The sequence below is a fragment of the Plecotus auritus genome (genome assembly GCF_963455305.1).
Source record: "Plecotus auritus genome assembly, chromosome: 13".
NCBI classification, from domain to species: domain Eukaryota; kingdom Metazoa; phylum Chordata; class Mammalia; order Chiroptera; family Vespertilionidae; genus Plecotus; species Plecotus auritus.
The window spans coordinates 28,571,604-28,593,822 of record NC_137779.1 but is presented as its reverse complement, the minus strand read 5'-3'; the positions used below and the strand labels follow the sequence as shown (position 1 = coordinate 28,593,822).

Below are 22,219 nucleotides of genomic sequence, written 5' to 3'. Positions count from 1 at the left end.
GGGGCAGGCAGAGGTACACACCGAAGCAAATCACGTCCCCAGAGCAGGAGAGGGCTCGAGTCCGAGCCTCCTGAGATGGCAGAGGGGCTGGCGGAGCGAGGAGGAGAGCTCAGCTGGGTTTGGGAGCAAGCAGCACACGGTAGCAGAATTTAGGAATTCTTTCGGAATTGCAAAAATAAGTCACAGATCCAAAAGGGTAGGAAGAGAAGTCGAGGGTGCCTGGGACAGTTACAAGGCCGGAAGTGTACAAGACTGAGCTGAACAACCTAGAAAGGAAAGCTTCAACGGGTAGGTAGAGTGGGCCTGACCACAGGGGTCTGCCCCCAAATTGCCTGCTCTGTGGTGAAAGCGGGGTTTCTCCACCTCGGCCCTACTGAGGTGTTCGCACCGGATAATTCTGCGTTGGCGAGATCGGGGGTGGTGGTGGAGGGGGGCTGCCCTGTGCATTGTGGGATGTGGAGCAGCACCATGGACGCTGCTCACTAGACGCCAATGGCACCTCCTGGTTGTGAAAACCAAACATGTCTGCAGACACTGCCACGTGTCCCCGGGGACAACCTTCCCCGCCCCCAAGTGGAGCATCAGTGAGTTAAGGTAATAGGGTGGCTATTTCCTTAAGTCACTGAAGTGAAGACTGTTTTCCCAGTCTCTGTACAAAGGAGCGATATGAAACAGAAACACCCCACGCCTTTGCCCCCGAACCCCGGGCGAGACCCTAACACAGCTTCTTTGCACAGTACTGTGTCCTTCAGTGCTGTTACCTCAGCAGCCCTGCCTCCTTGGGGCAGCTGTGTGTTCACCAACCCCTTTATTTTATTTATTTATTTATTTTTTTTTTTTATAAGCCATCAGTGACCTTTTTTATTTATTTTTTATTATTATTTTATTTTATTTTATTTTTTAAAATATTTTATTAATTTTTTACAGAGAGGAAGAGAGAGGAGAGGGATAGAGAGTCAGAAACATCGATGAGAGAGAAACATCGATCAGCTGCCTCCTGCACACCTCCCATTGGGGATGTGCCCGCAACCAAGGTACGTGCCCTTGACCGGAATCGAACCTGGGACCTTTCAGTCCGCAGGCCGACGCTCTATCCACTGAGCCAAACCGGTTTCGGCTCACCAACCCCTTTAAACACTGGCCAAGCCTGACCTCCCAGCGGTGACGGGACCAGAACCCTCTCTGCTCAGGCGCCTTTCCAGCATGTAGACACACCCTGACCCGTGCAAGGGATCCCACTGAACCCAGGGCTGCAGGACAGGAGGGCCGTGTGCTCGGTCACAGCAGGAAATACGCCCCACGCAGCACCGCTGCCCTGGGGGATCTCATCTGACCTACAATCGGCCCAACTCCGTGATCCACACAGGCCTTGGGCTGATTTTTAGTTTGTTTGTTTCAATTTCACTTTATTATTATGGTTAGAACACTTCACACGAGATCCACCCTCTTACGCGTCTGTAGGTGTACCACACGGCATTATTAACAGGGCACCATGCCGCACTGCGGAGCTCGAGAACTTACTCAGCTTGCGTCACTGAAACTTCATGTCCATGGACTAGCAACACCCCGTTTCCACCTCCCGCCTAAGCGCCTGGCAACTACCGTTCCCCTCTCTGAGCCTATGAGTCTAACTACGCACAGGTCTTGTTGACTCATTAACATTTCAAGACTTCAAAACAGAGCCCTGGCCAGGTCGCTCGGTTGCTTGGAGCGCTGTCCCGATCGGCCAAGGTTGTGGGATGGGTGGAATAACAGATCAATGTTCCTCTCTCTCTCTCTCCTCTCTCTCTCTTTCTCTTCTCTTTTTCTCTCTCCCTCCCTCTCTTCCTCTCTCTAAAATCAATCACTCAATAAAAAAATTGTTTAAGTTATGTGTGGATTGTCAACACACAGGGGTTAGGGCCCCAAACCCCATGGTGGTCAAGGGTCGGCTATGATAAGTGGTTCAGCTTCAGGGGTCCTCAAACTACGGCCCGCGGGCCACATGCGGCCCGCCGAGGACATTTATCTGGCCCGCCGGGTGCCGCTGCCTGTCCTGTTTAGCAGCCGACGCGTCCCGGGCCCGCAGTGCGCATAGGAATTTGTTCATAGTTTTTTTTTTAAACTATAGTCCGGCCCTCAGTGAACTGGCCCCCTGTTTAAAAAGTATGAGGACCCCTGAATAGAAAAGGATGATCAGAATGAATGCAGCCCAATCAGACATTTCCTGCTACAGGTGTGTGCGTAGTTCCAGCTCTCGTTACTTCTTTCCAGCTCCCCCCAAAGCCATCACTAGGTACTGAAGGGCTAAGGCCAGCTCTCGACGGGCCCAACAGCCTCATGAAAATCCTGTTACCCTTCCCACGTTCCTCCAAGTCACCTTCCAGAACAGGTCGCTTCGCCACGCCCTTCTCACTTTCCATCCAAGAGGCTACAGAGTCCTCCCTCACCACACTGCCTTCTGGTACCCCAGAGCCATGTGGGGTTCCAGGCCATTCTCTTCCCGCGGGGCCCCCTCTTGCTTCCTCGTGCCCGGACCACTCCACAGCCCCACCTCCTTTCCACCTTCCCCAGCCAGCCGCCCCTCTTACTTGGGTCTGGAGAGGTAGAGACACTGTCCTCCAGAGAATCCTTATTCTGGGTCCTGGGGTTCATCCCTATGGAAAGAGGAAAACAGCTGGTTTCAAGAAGGCTCGTTCTTCCAAAAAGGTTCTGACCAGTCAGGGTTTTAAAAGCCCCACACGAGAGCTAAAAATAAAGATGTAAACCGAGTTCTGAGGATTTCCAACAGCACAAAGGAGTCAATCAAAGGAAAAGGATCACTCTAAAACCTGGGAATGAGCCAGAACGCGACTCTGAGGTTATCAGTACTATTCTTTGCCCACTGAGACCTTGTAAAAAGCCGCTTACCACTTATAGTAAGAAAAGGGACGTAGTTCAAAGTCATTTTAAACGAAGTAAAGCCATCTTTAGCAAGCATAAAAGTAATCTTTAGCAAGCATAAAGTGACCTATTTAAATTGCGTCCGTCCCCAAATCATGGCTGTTTGAAGTAAGACGTCAAAGCTCACTACCTGAAGAGAACACACACATGATTTCACCTATAACTAGGCTGAAAGAAAAACAGAAAGATTCTTTGAAATGCAACTTATTTGCATTTCAACTGAAATGTCATACAACTCATTTTAAAACAAACGTAAATACTTAAATGTCCCTTTCAAAACATGCAATCAATAAAAAATATATTTAAAATGTACTTTTATTGATTTCACAGAAGGAAGAAGAGGGCGAGAGAGATAGAAACATCCATGATGAGAGAGAATCATGGATCGGCTGCCTCCTGCAAGTCCCCCACTGGGGATCGAGCCCACAACCCGGGCATGTGCCCTTGACTGTAATTGAACCTGGGACCTTTCAGTTTGCAGGCCAACGCTCTATCCACTGAGCCACACCGGCCAGGGCAAATATATATATATTTTAAAAAGCAGCAGAGGGGTGAAAACTATCCGTCCAGTCCCACCAACGTGGTCCCTGCTGGGCCGCGTGTGAAAAACAAGGGAATGGCCCAGGGGCCAGGCTCCAGCCAGCAGAGCTCAGAACGAAACCCGACGGGGCCAGGACGGAGACCCACAGAGTCACCTCCTGGGAACCATGACTCGCTAGGAATCCAGTCCAAGCGCAGGAGAAAATCGGAGCCATGCCCGAGTGCCTGCAGGTGGTGCAGACTGTCAAGCCCAGGGGGTGAGGGTGAGGTCACGGGTGAGGTCGTCTATGCTTTAACGAATGAAATGTTAACTAGCGGTGTGTGGAGACCCCACCTTGTCCCCAAACAAGAACCCCATGTGACATTTTGCCCTCAAGGAACCCGATCTACTTTTGATCGCTGCAACTTGGCGAGGCAGGTGGGCAGGCAGGGGGGAGGTGAAGGCCTTTATGCCCATTACACAGAAGAGGCTCAGCCCAGGCTGAAGGCCAAACGCCAAAGGCCATGAGGAGTCGGGCTGGGAACTTAGTTCTGGTCGTAGGTCACGTGTTCAAACCACACGGTACCACTGGAACCACTCGTGGTCCAGCTCCCCACAAGAAGGCTTTACTTTCTCTTTTTTTTTAGAGTGGAAGGGAGGGGGAGAGACAGAGAGAGAGAAACATTGATGTGAGAGAGACACATCGATTGGTTTCTTCCACATGCACCCTGACCAGGGCCAGGGATCGAGCCTGCAACCGAGATACGTGCCCTTGACCCGAATCGAACCCAGGACCTTTCAGCCCATGGGCCGACACTCTATTCACTGAGCCAAACTGCCTAGGACGAGGGCTTTACTTTCATGATTGTTACCCCCCACGGTACTGCTTCAAACAGAATCCCAAGCCAGATCTCCCTGAGGTGAGAAGAATCGGTGTCCGATCGTTTGGCTTCTTCTCAGACCTTAGCATAGCGCCTAGCGTTCAAGAAACACTTCTGGAACGGGTAAGAGTTTAGTGAGTATGAAGAGAGCCCTCTATGGGGATTGAGGGTGGCTGAGAGGAGTCGATTCCAAACCAAGCAAGGCAGGAAAAGACTGTCCGATGCTGTGAGGAAAGGAATCCAGTTCATTGTTCCAGAATGAACGCTAAAGGTTTTAAGAGAGAGAAGAAAAACCTTCAGTAGAGTGAAAGCTAACCTCAGAAGGCTTTCAGCCTTCATTCAGCTACCGGATATGTGCCAGGAACCGCTTTACACTCCGAGATACAACCATAAGCAACAACAAAAAAGGAAGATCCAGCCCAGCGGTGTGGCTCATGGGTTGAGAGTCGACCTATGTCACGTTTCGATTCATGGGCAGGTGCCAAGCCCGGGTTGCGGGCTCAATCCCCCATGTGGGTCGTACAGGAGGGAGCCGATCAACGATTCACTCTCATCATTGATGTTTCTATATGGAAGGGCAGTTAGCAGGCTTCTGAGCTAATTCAGGCGAAAGATGATGGGTGGTACGTTGGACCGAGCGAGGAGTGGTGGAGGTGATGAGAGATGGTAGGATTCTAGATCGAACCTGAAGGTAAATCTGACATGAACTGGTTATTGCACATGGCAACACAGAATGATTTTATTGCACTTCTTTCCGTGGCTGGCTAACACAATTGACCAGGAAGCACGAAATCAAAGGTGGGAGTTCAAGTCCCATGCGAGGCCATTGCTACAGACCACCTCCTGTTGACCCCTGACCCCTTTGAAAACACATGCTATTGGTCATAAAGGGACAGGGCAAGAGTAAGGATGACCCTACTTCACTGCATTACCCATACATCACCCAGCCTACAATACCGAGGTGCCCATGCCTTCTCTAAGATGCTAAACATTCTAGAACATATTTTGGTAATTGAATACTCGCAGACAAATTAGAATAACTTTGTGGGTCATTCAGATGCTTCTCGCGTATGGCAGCTTGGCCTTGGAAGTGTACGTTCAGTTGTCAATACCTGTGTGAGTGTTGGGACAATGTGGGGATGAGCAGAGACAAGCTCTTTCAGGCCAGTGGAGAGACAAACATGGAAACGATGGGATCAGAACGTGCCAAGTGGGACAGCTCTTGGGAAGGCAGGGGGAGGAGACAGGAGCACCAGAGGGCTGCAAAGGAGGGGCGTTGCTGGAGCTGATGCATAAAGACCAAGCTGACATTTCCCAAGCAGAATCAGGGGTTGAAGAAAGAGAAAAAGCATATTCCAGACAGAGGCAAGCCCACAGCCTGGGCATGTGCCCTGACCCGCCCGGGATTGAACCGCGACCTCCTGGTTCATGGGTCGACGTTCAACCCCCGAGCCACACGGGCCGAACAAGGAATGCAAAGAAGTAAGAGGACAAAATACACCACACTGTTCCCGTCAGGGCCTCTCCTAGTTGTTTTATGGAGGGGGGTTTGCCCCCCCCCCCGCACCCCCCCCCCCACACACACAATGGAAAGCTCTTTCGGGAGCAGAGATCTCCCCTGCCCTGGCCCTGGTGCTGCCCTCAACACCAAGCTCGCAAGTCGTCCTTGGTCACGACTCACTGACAGGCCGATGATAAATGTGGCTTGACCAGCCTGTTCCCGGCTAAAAATGTAACGTGCGGCCCATTTATAATTCCATGCATTATAAAGCACTGCTTCCAAATAGGTCACCCCAAATTGTGGCTGACATGATCCCAAAATAGACGTGGCCCTTCCTTTCTGGTCCCCGGGTGAGCCTGCTCCGAGCACCCCGGCTCTGTCGCCTCCTCGATTGGTTACCTGCACCGCTGTTGCTAAGCAGGCTGGCAGCAAGCTCTTCCGTCCCACTGAAGTTCAAGAAGGACATGCCGTCGCCAGGCTGGCGGGAGGAGCTGTGCCTGCAGGGAACAGAGCCCAGCCACCTGGCTTAGTGCAGATCATGGCCTCCTTCATCCTGCTCCCGCTGCAGCCCGGGGGTCGTCGTCAACAACAGGACTGGGTATCCAGCCACACAGGCTGGCAGCCGCGGGGATCCGTACCACAGGCTACCAGGCTGCGGCGCGTGGTCTGTGTGCCAGCTCCGGCCTCCTGTGACCAGCCCCTCCTGCCCTGGCACCTTCCCTGCTATTGCCAGGCTGGACCGCCTGCCCTTTCTGCTCTAAGCCTCCCCTGCTCACACCAGCAGGAGGATGTGAGGCGCTCGAAAAGAGGCAGCCAGTTAATCTGGTAGAGACGGTCACATCCGACCTGCATCCCTCATCCACCCCAGGGCATGCTGAGGTGAGTGAATGGGGTCTGCAAAGTGTTGCCTAAAGCATCACAGTGAGCCAAAACCGGTTTGGCTCAGTGGATAGAGCGTCGGCCTGCGGACTGAGGGGTCCCGGGTTCGATTCCGGTCAAGGGCATGTACCTTGGTTGCGGGCACATCCCCAGTGGGAGGTGTGCAGGAGGCAGCTGATCGATGTTTCTCTCCCATCGATGTTTCTAGCTCTCTATCCCTCTCCCTTCCTCTCTGTAAAATATCAATAAAATATATTAAAAAATAAAGCATCACAGTGAGTCCAGGCGTACCCCGGACTCAAGCTTGCCAAGGCTTAAATGGCTTTCTTCCTGGACCGAGTCTCTTTGGGTGCCAGTAACACATTCAGAATTCTGGTTCAAAAAGGCTTGTTTTTAAAAAAACACAGACCTTGGTTTCCACTCTTTTTAGCATTGAATTATTCTAAACTCGGCAGGGAAATTTCTCAGTGACCAAAGTGACCAAAGTCAGAGCCTGCCTGCCCAACACACACAGCAAGAATCACCGGTCTCGGCACCCCTTGTCACCCTTGACCGAGGACTAGAAGACATTCATGTCTGAGGTTTACAAACTGCGCTCTGAATTACACCTCCAGCTAAAGCAGGGCCTGGGCAACATTTCTGGCAAAAACGGCAGGCTGTTTGCTTTGAACTTGGCCCTCTGAAGGGAGTGACGCTGACCCTGACCTCACACTGGTTCTTCCGGTCTCATCAACGTGACACTGTGCCAGCGGACTGTTCTGCGCATTGTCTTGGGTGCCGAAGGGTGGTCTCAGGGTACCGTCCGGAGCCCTGCGCACATTCTCACCTTCCAGCAGCTTCATGATAGGCTAACTCCAGCAGCTCTGCAGAGGAGTGGGTGGGGTCCCTCTGCCTGCTGCCCTGCAGCTCCGCCATATTCTGTCGGGTCTGGTGATGGATCTGGATGGCCTCTCCGGATGGTCCTACCCAGACAAAGACCCACTGAGCATCATCCCCACCCGACAGCTAGCGGGCTTGATCCCCAGTTGGGGTGTGCAGGAGGCAGCCAATCAATGGTTCTCTCTCATCATTGATGTTTCTCTCTCTCCCCCTCTCCCTTCCTCTCTGAAATCAATAAAAATATATTTTAAGCCGAAACCGGTTTGGCTCAGTGGATAGAGCGTCGGCCTGCGGACTGAAGGGTCCCGGGTTCGATTCCGGTCAGGGGCATGTACCTTGGTTGCGGGCACATCCTCAGTGGGAGGTGTGCGGGAGGCAGCTGGTCGGTGTTTCCTCTCTCATCGATGTTTCTAGCTCTCTGTCCCTCTCCCTTCCTCTCTGTGAAATATCAATAAAATATATTTAAAAATATATATATATATATATATATTTTAAAAAAAGTAACACCAACGACTTGACTAATATATAAGATAGCAACAACTGTGACTCGAAGAAGCAGAAGATACATAAGCGCAATAAAGACGAGTAGGAGATCATCAGAATTAGTCAGGTCTGCTAAAAAAAATGCTTCCTAGAGAAAGAAGTTTCAGAGCATTTAGGTCAGCAGGGGCTGAAGGAGAGGATGTCTAGGTGGAAGGAAGGATCCGTGTGAAACCCCAGGCGTGCAGGAGACCGCCAGACGAGCGTGGGAAAGAAAGGAACCTCTGAGGATGGCGACGGCTGGGGAGCCCGGCAAGGGGGGGCCTGGGCGATGAGAGGCCAGGCGGGCAGGAGGATGCAGCTTGGGAGACATTGTTTCGGTCAAGTGCTGCGTGTCGCGTGTTTGGAGGAAAAGCACAGAAGCAAGAAGAGCGAAGAGTCACGGCAGAAACACCAATAGGTCTTCTCCCAAGAGGACGCGAAGGGAGCCAGTGGGGGTAGCCATGGGAAGAAAGAGACCCAGAAAGAAACAGGTCACGTGACTGATTAGGACAGCGAACAGGAGGGCGAAAGGGGGACTGAGAATGACTCCCAATTACAGCCGAAAGAACCAGAGCCATTGCTCACTTATGTAACACTAAAGCAAGGAAATAATAATAATAAGCAATAATAACAACTAGGCATTTCTAGGCACTCAGCAAGATGGCTTCCATGAGAAACCCTGGCGTTTCGTGCACCTGGCCCTTCCCAGCCCAGCAAGCGCCCATTAAGCTGCAGGTGCATTGCAGCCACAGCTGCATAAAACCTACTGTCACCTCCAGGACAGGCACACACCAAACAGGACGGACTCGGAAGAACTGAATTTGGAGAAAAAAAAATTCTTTTTGCAGTTGTCAGAGATCCCAAAGAAAAAAAACAAAGGAACATAACCAAGTAACCCAAACAGTAATAGTGCCCTGGCCAGTGTGGCTCAGTTGGTTGTGCATCGTCCTGGTTGCCAAGGGGTTGCTGGTTTGAGTTCCAATCGGGACACATGCCTGGGTTGCAGGCTCAACCCCTGGAGGGGGGCCTGCAAGAGGCAGCCGACCTACGTGTTGCTTACACATCGATGTTTTTCTCTCCCTCTCTCTATTCCTTACTCTCACTCTAAAAATCAATAAAAAAAAAAATCTTTAAACAAACAAACAAACAAACAGTAATATCAATACCCAGAGAAAGGCAGGCAGGAAGGAATGAACGAGAATGAGGGCCATCAGTCTTAGGAAAGAGAGCAGGTGGCAAAGCGCAGTCTCTTTCTAACAGAACAGAAGCCCTCGGCTCGATACCGCTCACTACAGTGACAAAGCCCATTCCCAGGTGTGCCCTCGGGATCTTCACAAGAACCCGTGGGGTAGGCAATGTGGGCGTGGCCACCCCATCATACAGGCGGGGCACGAGGTACGCAGAGGCGTTTGGATATCTGACCGAGGCCACGTGGTTGATTGGTGCTGAGGACCGGGCCTGGGAGTGCCCGGTCCACGGCTCTTTCCTGAGCCGCCGACTCACCCACAGGAAAGGTGTGCATCCAGCGCCTCCTGTTGGACGTGAGCTTCATGGGCATTCGTGAGGGGGCAAAGGGGTTGATCAGCGCCCGCTGGGGTGTGTAGCCTCCGGGTCGAACGTGCAGCATGGATTCCGCGCTCCCCACGTGGAACCGCCCTGGCGCGCTGGAGTCTCGCTGCGGCGGCTCCATCATGTTCTCCAGGACATCTGCCGGTGATGGTAGAGATGAGACACGGAGACAGAGCAGAGCCACATGGAACCAGAACCAGGCAGTCCGATCTGCCAAGGCTGACAAGAATCCTGGACATTATGCATGCCAAGCAGTGAGGGAAACGAGTAAAATCACCAAACTAGGGAGAAATGAAACCGTGGGTTTGTTTACTTTTTAAATACTTCGTCGTGGTCCCCAAATGACTGGCCCAATGAAGCCACATCCACGCTTTGGTGGGGAGGACCACATATCGCCTAGCCTTAAAGACCCGGCCTTTAAGCTGGTACACGTCAAGGGCAGGACTTGAATTGCCTCCGTGGAGACGGGGTGGGTATATTCTGCATGTGAGAGGAACGATAAGATACATATATTTGGATGACCAGGGGGCCAGACCCTGGCGGAGACAGTCAATGTATTCGCTAAACCTGCTTGCTTTTCCTCGTAGGCACACATGGACAGCTCAGGTGGTTTGTACTCATTGCACTGGCAGAGAAATCATTACAACGTGGACTTACATCTGGCCACAACCGCCCACTCCTCCACCCCCCACTGCAGGCAGGAAACTGTGCCCAGCTCTGCCCAGCTCGGCCAGGGCTCCGGCTCTGACCTCGCGTGCTGGGGTAGCCCAAGGAGCTGCTGACTTCATACTGGTGCAGGTGGGGGAGAGGGATCATGAGGATGTTGGCGCTCCTGCCCAGGGAGCTGTCGTCGGAAGCCTGGCTCCTCACTTCCTCCGTGGGCAGCGCCCGGCTGGGCACAGAAGGGCTGGAGGAGACGTCGCAGGAGCTGGCACTCTTTCGACTGTGACTCTCCTGCTCGCGCACAGACCTGACCCGGGAGAGAGGACAAGTTACCGCCAAGGAAGGGACGCTGCCCCCAAACCTGTCACCAGCCCAAGCTACTTGGGAAACCGTTAACAAAAATCCCCAATGAGCCCGGCCGGCGGCTGGCGTGGCTAAGTGGTTGAGCTTCGACCTATGAACCAGGAGGTCACATTTCGATTCCCAGTCAGGGCACAGGCCAGGGTTGCGGGCTTAATCTCCAGTGTGGGGCGTGTAGGAGGCAGCCAATCAATGATCCTCTCTCATCATGGATGTTTCTCTCTCTCTGTCCCTCTCCCTTCCTCTCGGAAATCAATAAAAATACATATTAAAAAATCCCCAATGAGCCTGGCCAGCGGCTGGTGTGGCTCAGTGGTTGAGTGTCGACCTATGAACCAGGGGTCACATTTCGATTCCCAGTCAGGGAACAGGTCCGGGTTGCGGGCTTGATCCCCAGTGGGGGGCCTGCAGGAGGCAGCCAATCAATGATCCTCTCTCATCATGGATGTTTCTCTCTCTCTGTCCCTCTCCCTTCCTCTCGGAAATCAATAAAAATATATATTAAAAAATCCCCAATGAGATGTCCGAGTGTCTAGTAAAACGCAGAATGCGCTCCTATTAGGGACAATACGTCACAGCAAACAGAGCTAACACAATGGCTGACCCAGAGAACCTGAAAACAAAATCCTAATGATCTATATGGTATGCTTCCTATTTGGCTAATTTTTAAAAAATAATTCTTTATTGTTGAAAGTATTACATATGTCTCCTTTCCTCCCCCAACCCTCTCCAGCCCGCCCCCGCCCCCGGCTATTTGAATTGAAAACATTTTCAAGGTTGCTCTCACAGAGGTCCCGCCGGACCTCACAGTTTCCCAAGCAGTTTTTATATCCACCCCCAAGTGAATCGGGCAGAACACCTGCAGGTGGCGAGGCGCTGAGCCCGGGATGGGCCTGGCAGCCTGAACACTTGAGCGTCGTAGGCATCATAGTCTACTTGGATGGGAAGGGCGTTCTCAGCTTCTTTTGGAGTCCCAAGAGCTGAAACACACAGAGAACAGGAATTGTCATCAAAGCTCCTTTCAACCAGATGCCTTCCGAGGGTCTGCATCAAAATCTGCAAGACAGCCCTAGCTGGTGTGGCTCAGTGGATAGAGCGTCGGCCTGCGGACTGAAGGGTCCCAGGTTTGATTCCGATCAAGGGCATGTACCTTGGTTGGGGGCACATCCCCAGTGGGAGGTGTGCAGGAGGCAGCTGATCGATGTTTCTCTCTCATCGATGTTTCTAACTCTCTGTCCCTCTCCCTTCCTCTCTGTAAAAAAATCAATAAAATATATTAAAAAAAAAAATCTGTAAGACATAATGATCACCATCATCATCATCATCATCTCCCCCTGGGGGGGGCGGGGAAGGAGGCCCTGACTGGTGAGGGTCAGTTGGTTGGGCATCCTGCTGTGCACCAAAAGGTGGCTGGTTCGATTCCCGGTCAGGGCACATGCCCGGGTTGCAGGCTCGATCCCCGGTAGGCAGCAGGCAGCCGATAGATGTTCTGCTCTCACATCAATGTTTCACTCTCTCCCTCTCCCTTCCTCTCCCTCTAAAAATTAAAAAAATATATATTTTTAAAAAGGATGATAACCATTCATCAGGTTGTTGAGATACATGACTTACATGTCAAAGGATGCAGAAAGAGTATAACACTAAGTGAAGGCAAGGTGATGGCAGTACCACATTCTTCTGTAATCCCACTCTTAAAATACCATCTTCATATGTACGTTTCGTACTTTCAGATGTTCTCCCTGACCCCTACCAATGACCTGTCCTTATCATCCATCTTGCAGCTGATAGGACAAAAATACACAGGTGGTTTAGGAAGCCAGGTCCCCCAGCTCGGCTGTGAGCGTCTGATGGGAGCTCACACCCTCTTGTTGCCCTGGCAGGCTGACTCTTTCTAAAAGAGATGAAGGAGGAAAATACTCACACGTGTCACGGCCGTTTTTCGCTCTCTCAGAGGCGGGCTGAGGAAATAAAGAGAGGATTAATCGCTCCCTTCCCTGCTGGAACAGGACTGACCACAGGGCACAGCACGCAGGTGGCTGCTCCCCCGGGGGGAGACCCTCTCACACTGATGGAGAGGCAGGAGCGAACGCAGGAGTCTACCCACCGTGGCCTCCAGCCCTGCCAGGCCCTCTCCTCCCACCTCACATCCTGTTGGCTCTCACAACTCTACCCGGTGGGCCCCCGGACCCCACTTCACAGGGGAGGCTGTTTAATTCTAGAAGGAATAAGAGACTTGTTCAAAGGCACACAATCGGCCGGTGGCAGAGCCAAAGTCCCAGCTCCTCAAACACTTAAGAGCGGCATTGTTATTGGCTGCAAATGCATTCCATCGAGTGGATATTTCATGGTTTATTTAGCCATTTCCTTACTATTTTCAACTTGTCACTGTTATGAATAAAACTAGCCCAGCCGGCGTGGCTTGCTGGTTGAGCGTCAACCTATGAACCACGGTTCATAGCAGGGGGCGTGCAAGAAGCAGCCCATCAACGATTCTGTCATCACTGGTGTTTCTCTCTCTCTCTCTCCCTTCCTCCTGAAATCAATAAAAATATATTTTAAAAAAAACAACAACGCTAGACCAAGGTCTATTCAGATTCAATGTCCTCAGTTATCTCCTTAGACCACGTGGCCGGAAATAAAATGATGCGGTCAAATGGCATGACCTTTTGCACTGCTCTTCACAAACACGCTGAACTGCGTTTCGTAAGAATCGGACACGAGCCAGATACTCAAGCAACAATTTCACAGACTGTGGGTATACTTATTAATAGGTTTTAAGCCTATTTGGTTTGGTAAGCAAAAAAAATGAGTCCCCACTCCTGTCTGAATGTGCCTTTCTTTAACGACCTGCTAAGATGTCATCTTTTTAACATATTTCCCCTTTGCTGCAACATGTGTCCCTGTCTTTGTCCCTACCAGCACCCGAGAGGTCTCAGTGGGTGAACACACCAGTCGCATCATAACAAAAATCGCTCTTTTTATTACTGAAAACTAAAAATAGTTTTTGGCCATATTTTTTGCCAAAGATATTTCTTACATATGGGGATTAGCCTTGCTATTTATTTAATGTGGGAAATGGTAAAAAGTTCTAAAAACAATTTCTTAAACTCATTTATTCCCCGGGGTGGGGAAGGGAGTATCTCAGGACCAAAATAATGGCCGGGGTGTGTGACAGTCCCTCGAGGCTCTGCTGGTGGGTGACACCTACCTTCTTCCCGGCCAGTTTTATCCGGGGGGTGAAACTGTTACAAAAGAGCTGGCTTTTGGAGGTGTAGAAACTGTGAAAGAAACAAACAGGGTCATCAATCTAAACCACCCTTTTAAAAAATACATATTTTATTGATTTCAGAGAGGAAGGGAGATGGAGAGAGATAGAAACATCAATGATGACAGAGAATCATTGATCGGCTACATTCTGCACGCCCTCTACTGGGGATCGAGCCCGCAACCTGGGCATGTGCCCTTGACTGGAATTGAACCCAGGACCCTTCAGTCGCAGGCTGACGCTCTATCTACTGGGCCAAACCAGCTAGGGCAGTCGTCGGCAAACTCATTAGTCAACAGAGCCAAATATCAACAGTACAATGATTGAAATTTCTTTTGAGAGCCACATTTTTTAAACTTAAACTTCTTCTAACGCCACTTCTTCAAAATAGACTCGCCCAGGCCGTGGTATTTTGTGGAAGAGCCACACACAAGGGGCCAAAGAGCCACATGTGGCTCGCGAGCCGCAGTTTGCCGACCACTGAGCTAGGGCATAAACCCCCTTCTTTTTTAAACCTCAAGACACAGCTGAGTCCTGATCGGTTTGGCTCAGTGGATGGAGCGTCGGACTGCGGGCTAAAGGGTCCCAGGTTCGATTCCAGTCAAGGGCATGTACCTTGGTTGCGGGCACATCCCCAGTGGGGGGTGTGCAGGAGGCAGCTGATCGATGTTTCTCTCTCATCGATGTTTCTAGCTCTCTATTCCTCTCCCTTCCTCTCTGTAAAAAAATCAATAAAATATATTAAAAAAAAAAAAAAAAAAAGGACACAGCTGAAATCGCAGCCCTGGATCAGCCGCCTCCTGAATGCCTTTGTCTCAGGCATCCCTGGTCTCCCCAATGCTGACTTCTTTCGTAATTACTACCAAACATTAATTATGCTTTCAATTGTGTTCGTGCTAGTTCTCATTCCTAACTGGACTAGAATCTCCTTCTTTTGGCAGAGATAAATCTATTGATACCAGAATAATTTTTCACCCAGATGCTTGGCATGATGCTGGGCCCTGACCGGGAATCAAACTGTGACCGCCTGGTTCATAAGTCGATGCTCAACCACGGAGCCACGCCCGTCGGGCATGTACACAGAGAAGCTTTAAGCAAATGTCAGAGCTTTTGGTTTCCACGTCTTGACAAGAGACTTTATTATAGAGAAAATGGCAAGGGAGTTAGTTGAAATTCTTGTCACATGCCACGAGTCAAGACCACGCCCACCTGTGGTTTATCCAGTGAGGAATGTTATAGTCATCGCCCAGACGGGAATCGCAAGGAGCACTCCGGTTATGCAGCTGCAAGGGAGAAGGCAGGCACCGATCAGCTACGAAACCAAGGAGGCCAGGGCACTGCTCCCCTTCTGTTTCTTTTTTTCCTTCTCTTGATCTTCATTGTTGGAAGTGTTACCTAGGTCCTCCTCTTCCCCCCATTGGCCTCTCCAGCCTGCTCCCGTCCTCCCCCGGCCCCTCAGCCCAGATTTTGTTTTGAATGAAAACTATTCTCAAGACGGCCCGGCCCTGGAAACTGGCCTTCCGTAAGCAATCCAAAACTGAATTACCTTGAACAGCGGGACAGCATGTAACGGCTGCTCCCCCATGCACACCAAGTCCACACCGATTCCTGAAAAAAAAAAAAAGACAAAAAGAGGTTGGGGAGAGGTGAGGCGGGGAGAGGTGAGGCGGGGAGAGGCGAGATCAGTGCGCCCATCTGTTATCGAGGTTATCTCACTGGGTGAGGGTCTGAGGCAGAGCCAACATGCCGTGCTACGATTTACAACGCCCTGGCGCTGCCTCCGCAGCAAAGAAGCACACAGATGTGTTTGGTCTTTCTCTGTCCTGTGACCAAGTCTGTCACACCTGCCACTATTCGGTGCTCGACAGTCAGCCTCTGCCTGCCTTGCAGATCACGATTTGGCACACAGACAGCCAGGCCTCCATGACCAGGGTCAGGGCCGGACAGGGAAAGGAACCTGTCATCTCCGTAAAAAGCCAAACGACCCACGTCACTTAACAGGGCTTCTTTACTGGCAATTGGGATTTACTATCCCGGCCCCATCCTGTTGTGGAAGCACAAATCAAATGGGGGCCCGGGGTGCAAGTTGGGGAAGCATGGCACCCCACAGAGGGAGGGCTGCACTAGACGATATGATGGGATTTCCCAGTGTGGGCTGATGGACACTGGTTCCTTGAAACCATCACCCCCAAAAGGGTTCCCCAGAGTCAAATATGTTTGGGAAACTCAGAGTACCAGTTGTGCCCTTCAGAGATAAGCAGGGTACACTAACATGTTAAAATCTGAAATTAGGGCCCTCGCTGGTTTGGCTCAATGGATACAGCATCAGCCTGAGGACTGAAGGGTCCCGGGTTCGATTCTGGTCGAGGACACACGCCCAGGTTGCGGGCTCAATCCCCAGTAGGGGGCGTGCAGGAGGCAGCTGATCAATGATTCTCCCTCATCATTGGTATTTCTCTCTCTCTCTCCCTCTCTCTTCCTCTCTGAAATCAATTTAAAAAATCTGAAATTAAGGAATGGGCTTAACTGTGTAGGACCCAACTTCTCCCAAACCACTTTTTGTCCCCTGATATCACCCACACTCCCCGACCACCGGTGCACAGAGCAGGGGAAGCTGAGTTCTAAGGGTAAGTCAGCAGGACCCAGGGAGCATTACCGTTATCTATCATCCGCTGCTTGGTCAGGATCATGAGCAGACGGTCCACTTCGAACACACCCACCCCAGGCGTGATCACCACGGACATCTGCCCAGTTCGGTCAAAGTTGCGGTTGATATAGTGCTTGTCAAACACTGGAAACGAAGCAAAACATAAACCCTCCGATGGAGATGCTGCAGCTTTTCAGAAACCAGCCACGGCTGCCTGCTTTTCCCCTTTTACATTAAGAGCTGCCTCGCACAAGACTATGTCACTGTCGCCTTTGTTCATCTCTCTCCATTAATACTTGCCTGGTGCACCCAGCCTTACAGGCTCAAACTTCATGTCATTAGTTTCCACACATGAGGTGGTATTAAAACTTGCAAGAATAACATACTGCCCTAGCTGGTTTGGCTCAGTGGATAGAGCGTCAGCCTGCGGACTGAAGGGTCCTGGGTTCGATTCTGGTCAAGGGCACATGCCGGGGATTGCAGGCTCGATCCCCAGTAGGGGGCGTGCAGGAGGCTGCCGATCAGTGATTCTCTCTCATCATTGATGTTTCTCTCTCTCTCCCCCTCTCTCTTATTCTCGGAAATCAATAAAAATATAGTTTTTTAAAGAAGTATTTTTAAAATCAAATACTAATTTCGGACAATATTTCAAAGAGATGGGCCAGAACCTGGTGATGACTTAGCAAATTTGGAAAGTTAACTTTTATTTCTGGCCTGTGTAATTCTCACTATGGAAAATCAGTGATATCCCAATATGACGGAAGATTCGTTAATAAAAGACCCAGGCTCTAGAATGCCCAGCGCCCGAGTGCAGGCCGGGGGAGGGTGACATGCACAGTGAGGTGCCCACACAGGGTCACTTCGGACTGCTGGCCGGCACCAGACACATGCCTGACCGGGGCTGACCCGATCAGACGCTCTCTGCTGGGAACGTGGAATTCGGAACAGAGAGCAGAGCCGGGGTTGCTGGGAGACGAACACAGTTCCAGGAATTCCTGCCGCTGCGCTTCCCAGAGCCACCCTGGTCCCCACGTTCTTCGACATGGGGTTCGGGCCTTTCTCGGCTGCCCCACTGAGCCCCTGGACCTTCAGAGTAAATTCCCCTTTGTGTTTAAATGAGTTTAGTCGGTTTCGGTATCTGCCGACTAACACGTGAATGTAGGGACAAACGTCAGGACGAAATCCCGCCACACCCTGAACAGGCCTCTCTCAGAAGGAGCTGCACAGTGGCAGGAAGGGGGAGGTTTTCTTCAATATCCCTCTCTGTGAACTGAATTCTAGGCACACGGGTCCACTTTTGTAATTTTTTTAAAAAGTTGATTGAAAAAAATTGCCTGGGAGCAGCTGAGGGCTGGGGTGAAAAAGAGAAAGAATACAGTTTAGTAAAATAAAGAGCCCAAGGGGGGACCCCCCCCACCCCGCCCCGCAGCGCTTTACTCTGAGAAACCGATGAGAACAGCAGGTGAATTCCCAAGAGAAGACCTAAGAGCTACACTTCGGCCATCAGCAGTTAATGCTTTCAGTTAATTTGGGGGGGAGGTGGGTGTGCACATCACCAACCAGGCCTGGGTCTTGGGCATCAGTACAGAGACGTTCAGGGTCACCCGGTCAGCAGGGCGCCTGCTCACGGCGGCCGCTGTCCTCACTCACCATTGAACGACAGGTTGATGGCCTCTAGGTAGTTCCCTTGTGCTGAGGTAGAGTTGTCTCCTGGAGGAAAGCCCTCTGAAGCAACAGACACACGAGAAGGAAGACAGCGCATGAGAAACTCTTGTAAAGCAAGTGGAAGGGGCCTGGCTCCCCTGGGGTGGGGACATTATGGAAACTACTGCATGTGTGCCCTAGCCGGTTTGGCTCAGTGGATAGAGCGTCAGCCTGCGGACTGAAGGGTCCGGGGTTCGATTCCGGTCAAGGGCACATGCCTGGGTTGCAAGCTCGATCCCCAGTGGGGGGCGTGCGGGAGGCGGCCGATCAGTGATTCTCTCTCCTCATTGATGTTTCTATCACTCCCTCTCCTTTCCTCTCTGAAATCAATAAAAATATATTTTTTTTAAAAAAAAAAAAAGAAGAAACTACTGCACGTGTAATGAACCACTGGACCCAACCAGAAACAGAAACCTGAGCCTCGCCAGTGTGGCTCAGGGGTTGAGCATCAACCTAGGAACCGGGAAGTCACGGTTTGATTCCCGGTCAGGGCACATGCCCGGGATGCAGGCTCGATCTCCCGTGTGGGGCGTGTGAGAGGCAGCCAACCCATGATTCTTTCTCATTGTTGGTGTTTCTATCTCTCTCTCCCTTTTCCTACCTCTCTGAAATCAATTTAAAATTATTATTATTATTATTATTTTTTTTACAAAAGAAACCTGATGGAAGCAGAAACTACCCACAGCACTGGGAGGGGAACAAACATGAGCCTCTTCTGCTCCCAGCCTCGTCCTACACCTCTCTTCCCTGCTGCACCTTCTATGCCGTGGATGCAGTACCTGCCTGTTCCAGTCGCACCAACACTGGATACTGGATGAAGAGTTTTTTAATGGTCACCAGGAGCGAAGTCCACTCTTCTCTCCTCTCATTCTGCACCACCACTCTGAAAGGAGCGTCACCATGAAACAGACATCAGTCAACTACTACTCACAGGACAGCAGCTCCCTCAGAGGGCTGCAAGGAGAGGAGTGGATAGAAGGGATTCCCAAAGCTTTACCACACAATCACAAGTGATAAAGTCAAGTACATTTAACAAACATTAACAAAGAGCCGAAACCGGTTTGGCTCAGTGGATAGAGCGTTGGCCTGCGGACTGAAGGGTCCCGGGTTCGATTCCGGTCAAGGGCATGCACCTTGGTTGCGGGCACATCCCCAGTGGGAGGTGTGCAGGAGGCAGCTGATCGATGTTTCTCTCTCATTGATGTTTCTAGCTCTCTATCCCTCTCCCTTCCTCTCTGTAAAATATCAATAAAATATATTAAAAAAAAAAAAAAAAAAGACTGTTCAGGGGATGACCACATATCTTTAAAAAAAATATATTAACAAAGAAATGTAACCACGTCAATAGTCACATAGACTGAAACGAAGATATGTTAAAATTGCCTTGTCCTGGCCAGTGTTGCCCAGTGGTTACAGCGTCAGCCCGCACACCTAAGGGCCGTGGCTTTGATTTCCAGTCAGAGGCATGTACCTGACTACTGACTCAGATTCTCCATTAAGTCAACACTTGGTGGGGAGGAGAGGGAAGAAAGGGGAAATTGCTTAAGCAGACCAAACAAAAAAGTTGTTTTGGAGACAATTAAGGAAATCTGAATATGTACTAGATATTGGATAATATTATAGAATTATTATTAATCTTGTTAAAAGATGATTACGGTAAAAAAAAAAAATTGTGGGTATATATGTGATTACACTGTGATTATACATGGAAATGCCCTTACTCTAGAGATATGCAGAGGAGCAAAATGTTATCCTATCTAATAAAAGAGTAATATGCAAATTAACTGTCACTCCGCGACAAAAATGGCGGCCCCCACAGCCACAAGATGGCGGCGCCCAGTCCCCTCAGCCCCGCTGCTGGAGTGTCCGGGCCTGTCCGCCAGAGCAGCAAGGCTGGATCCACTGCCGGAGGGGGCGGATCCAGCCTCCCCGCTCCACTGATGCTGCAGCGTCTGGGCCTGTCAGCCCTGCGGGGGTTCGCAGGGACCAAGCGGTGAGGCTGGATCTGCCCCCAGACACGGCAGACAGAGCCCGGACAGCAGGGCTTGGGGGCTTTGTTCGCAGGGTGATGGCGGGGAAGCCCCAGGCCTGGCAGACAGAGCCCGGACAGCAGGGCTTGGGGGCTTTGTTCGCAGGGTGATGGCGGGGAAGCCCCAGGCCTGGCAGACAGAGCACACTGCAGGGCATTGGGGCTTCCTTCGCATGGCGCATGGCGGCGGCAGGCAGAGAGCGGACAGCAGGGCATGGGGGCTCCATCTCCATGGCTGCAGCGAAACCCCCAGGCCCCGCAGAGAGCAGAGAACCATGGGAGTGGGCCTAAGCCATCAGCAGGACATCCCCTGAGAGCTCCTGGATTGTAGAGGCTGCAGGGGTTGGGCTGAGGGACCCTCATGCACGAATTTCATGCACCGGGCCTCTAGTAATACCTATAATTTACTCTCAATCATAATTTAGCCACAAAAAGAACAGATGAGGCAAATATGGCATAACAACCGTTAAAACCCGGCATTGGGTATATGGGTTCATTATATTACTCATTCTTTTCTGCAAGTTTGAAATATTTCCCACGAAAAGTTTGGGAAGTCGTAAGGCGATGTAGTATCCTAGACTGGACCCTGGAATAACAGGGTACATAAGTGGAAAAACTGGTGAAATCTGAGAAAAGTGTGAAATTTAGTGAATAGTAACGTTTTTGTCGTTCTGACAAATGTACCTTGGTTATGAAACGTTAACAGGGAAAACTGGGTGAAGGGCATGTGGGAACTCTCTAGATTATCTTTGCAACTTCTCCGTAAACCTAAAATTATCCCAAAATACAAAGGTTAATTAAAAAAAAAAAAAAGTTAGAAAAGAAAACCACCAAAAAACAAGGAGAGGGGTTTCTAGTGAAGGACCCAAAACATACTTATAAAAGTCTTCATAGAATCGCCCCTTGTGATCCTGACGAATGGAGGCTCGGTTTACCTCGGGAAATTCATCTGCAACAGAGAAAACAAACATCAGATTGAAAAGAGAGACTCAGTTTCTCTGCTCCCACGCTTCCGGGTTGAAATTTGCATCACAAAAACAAATAAACGGTATGATGTGTCTATGAAGTTGCTTTAAGATGAATCACAGCCCACGGACTTCTTGCGCCCGCTAAGGGACTGTGCTATTTGCTACTTTACCGTCCGCAGAACAGGACAGGTGAGAGGGATGGAGCAGTGCAAAGGGAAAGAAGATAATAAAGAACGAATGGGGTGGGGGTGTGAGAAGCTTAACAAAAAAGAACTAGGAGAAAGACGTACTCACCAAGAGATTTTGCATCATAGAAAGTTCTAGAAAATAGGACCACTGTCACTTCATGACTACAGTTCTTCTCCTAGGCGTGAGGAGAGAAAAAGAAGGCTCAAGTTTACTCCAGTGCCTTCCACATGGAGCAGCCTGCATGAACGCGGCGTTCTCCGTCCTGGGAGGCATGGTGGGCAGCACAGTCTCAGATACCATCAGGTGATCACAGGTTGCACAAGGCAATGCCGAGATTCGGTCCTGGCTCCGAGACGTACCGCTACGTGCCCTTGGGCGAGTTACCTAAAGTTCCCAGCATGTGGTAAACGCTTTGAAAACTGCAAATCACCAAAAAGAGTAGAGGCCCCTGTCTCCCAGCTCTTGATTTGGCATGAAAATAGACCAGCCCAGCCGAAACCGGTTTGGCTCAGTGGATAGAGCGTCGGCCTGCGGACTGAAAGGTCCCGGGTTCGATTCCGGTCAAGGGCATGTACCTTGGTTGCAGGCACGTCCTCAGTGGGAGGTGTGCAGGAGGCAGCTGATCGATGTTTCTCTCTCATCGATGTTTCTAGCTCTCTATCCCTGTCCCTTCCTCTCTGTGAAATATCAATAAAATATATTAAAAAAAAAAAAAGAAAGA

The 22,219-nt window shown here is 50.7% G+C and overlaps 1 protein-coding gene across 4 annotated transcripts in view; it reads right to left on the bottom strand.

Moving 5' to 3' along the window:
* The window catches only part of DEPDC5 (DEP domain containing 5, GATOR1 subcomplex subunit), a 73,958-nt gene that overhangs the window by 33,622 nt on the left and 18,117 nt on the right, over positions 1-22,219 (bottom strand). For 2 of the 4 annotated variants that reach the window (XM_080650376.1, XM_080650378.1), the window contains exons 11-25: positions 21,604-21,673; positions 21,218-21,290; positions 19,092-19,195; positions 18,259-18,333; positions 16,618-16,752; positions 15,508-15,569; positions 15,171-15,244; positions 13,905-13,974; positions 12,618-12,654; positions 11,556-11,676; positions 10,423-10,643; positions 9,608-9,811; positions 7,530-7,665; positions 6,224-6,321; positions 2,571-2,636 (exon numbers count right to left, since the gene is read on the bottom strand). In XM_080650376.1, coding sequence (XP_080506502.1) covers positions 2,571-2,636; positions 6,224-6,321; positions 7,530-7,665; positions 9,608-9,811; positions 10,423-10,643; positions 11,556-11,676; positions 12,618-12,654; positions 13,905-13,974; positions 15,171-15,244; positions 15,508-15,569; positions 16,618-16,752; positions 18,259-18,333; positions 19,092-19,195; positions 21,218-21,290; positions 21,604-21,673 — 1,546 coding nt within the window. The remainder of the gene's footprint in view (positions 1-2,570; positions 2,637-6,223; positions 6,322-7,529; positions 7,666-9,607; positions 9,812-10,422; positions 10,644-11,555; positions 11,677-12,617; positions 12,655-13,904; positions 13,975-15,170; positions 15,245-15,507; positions 15,570-16,617; positions 16,753-18,258; positions 18,334-19,091; positions 19,196-21,217; positions 21,291-21,603; positions 21,674-22,219) is intronic. The other 2 variants (XM_080650377.1, XM_080650379.1) reach the window with 2 other exon arrangements.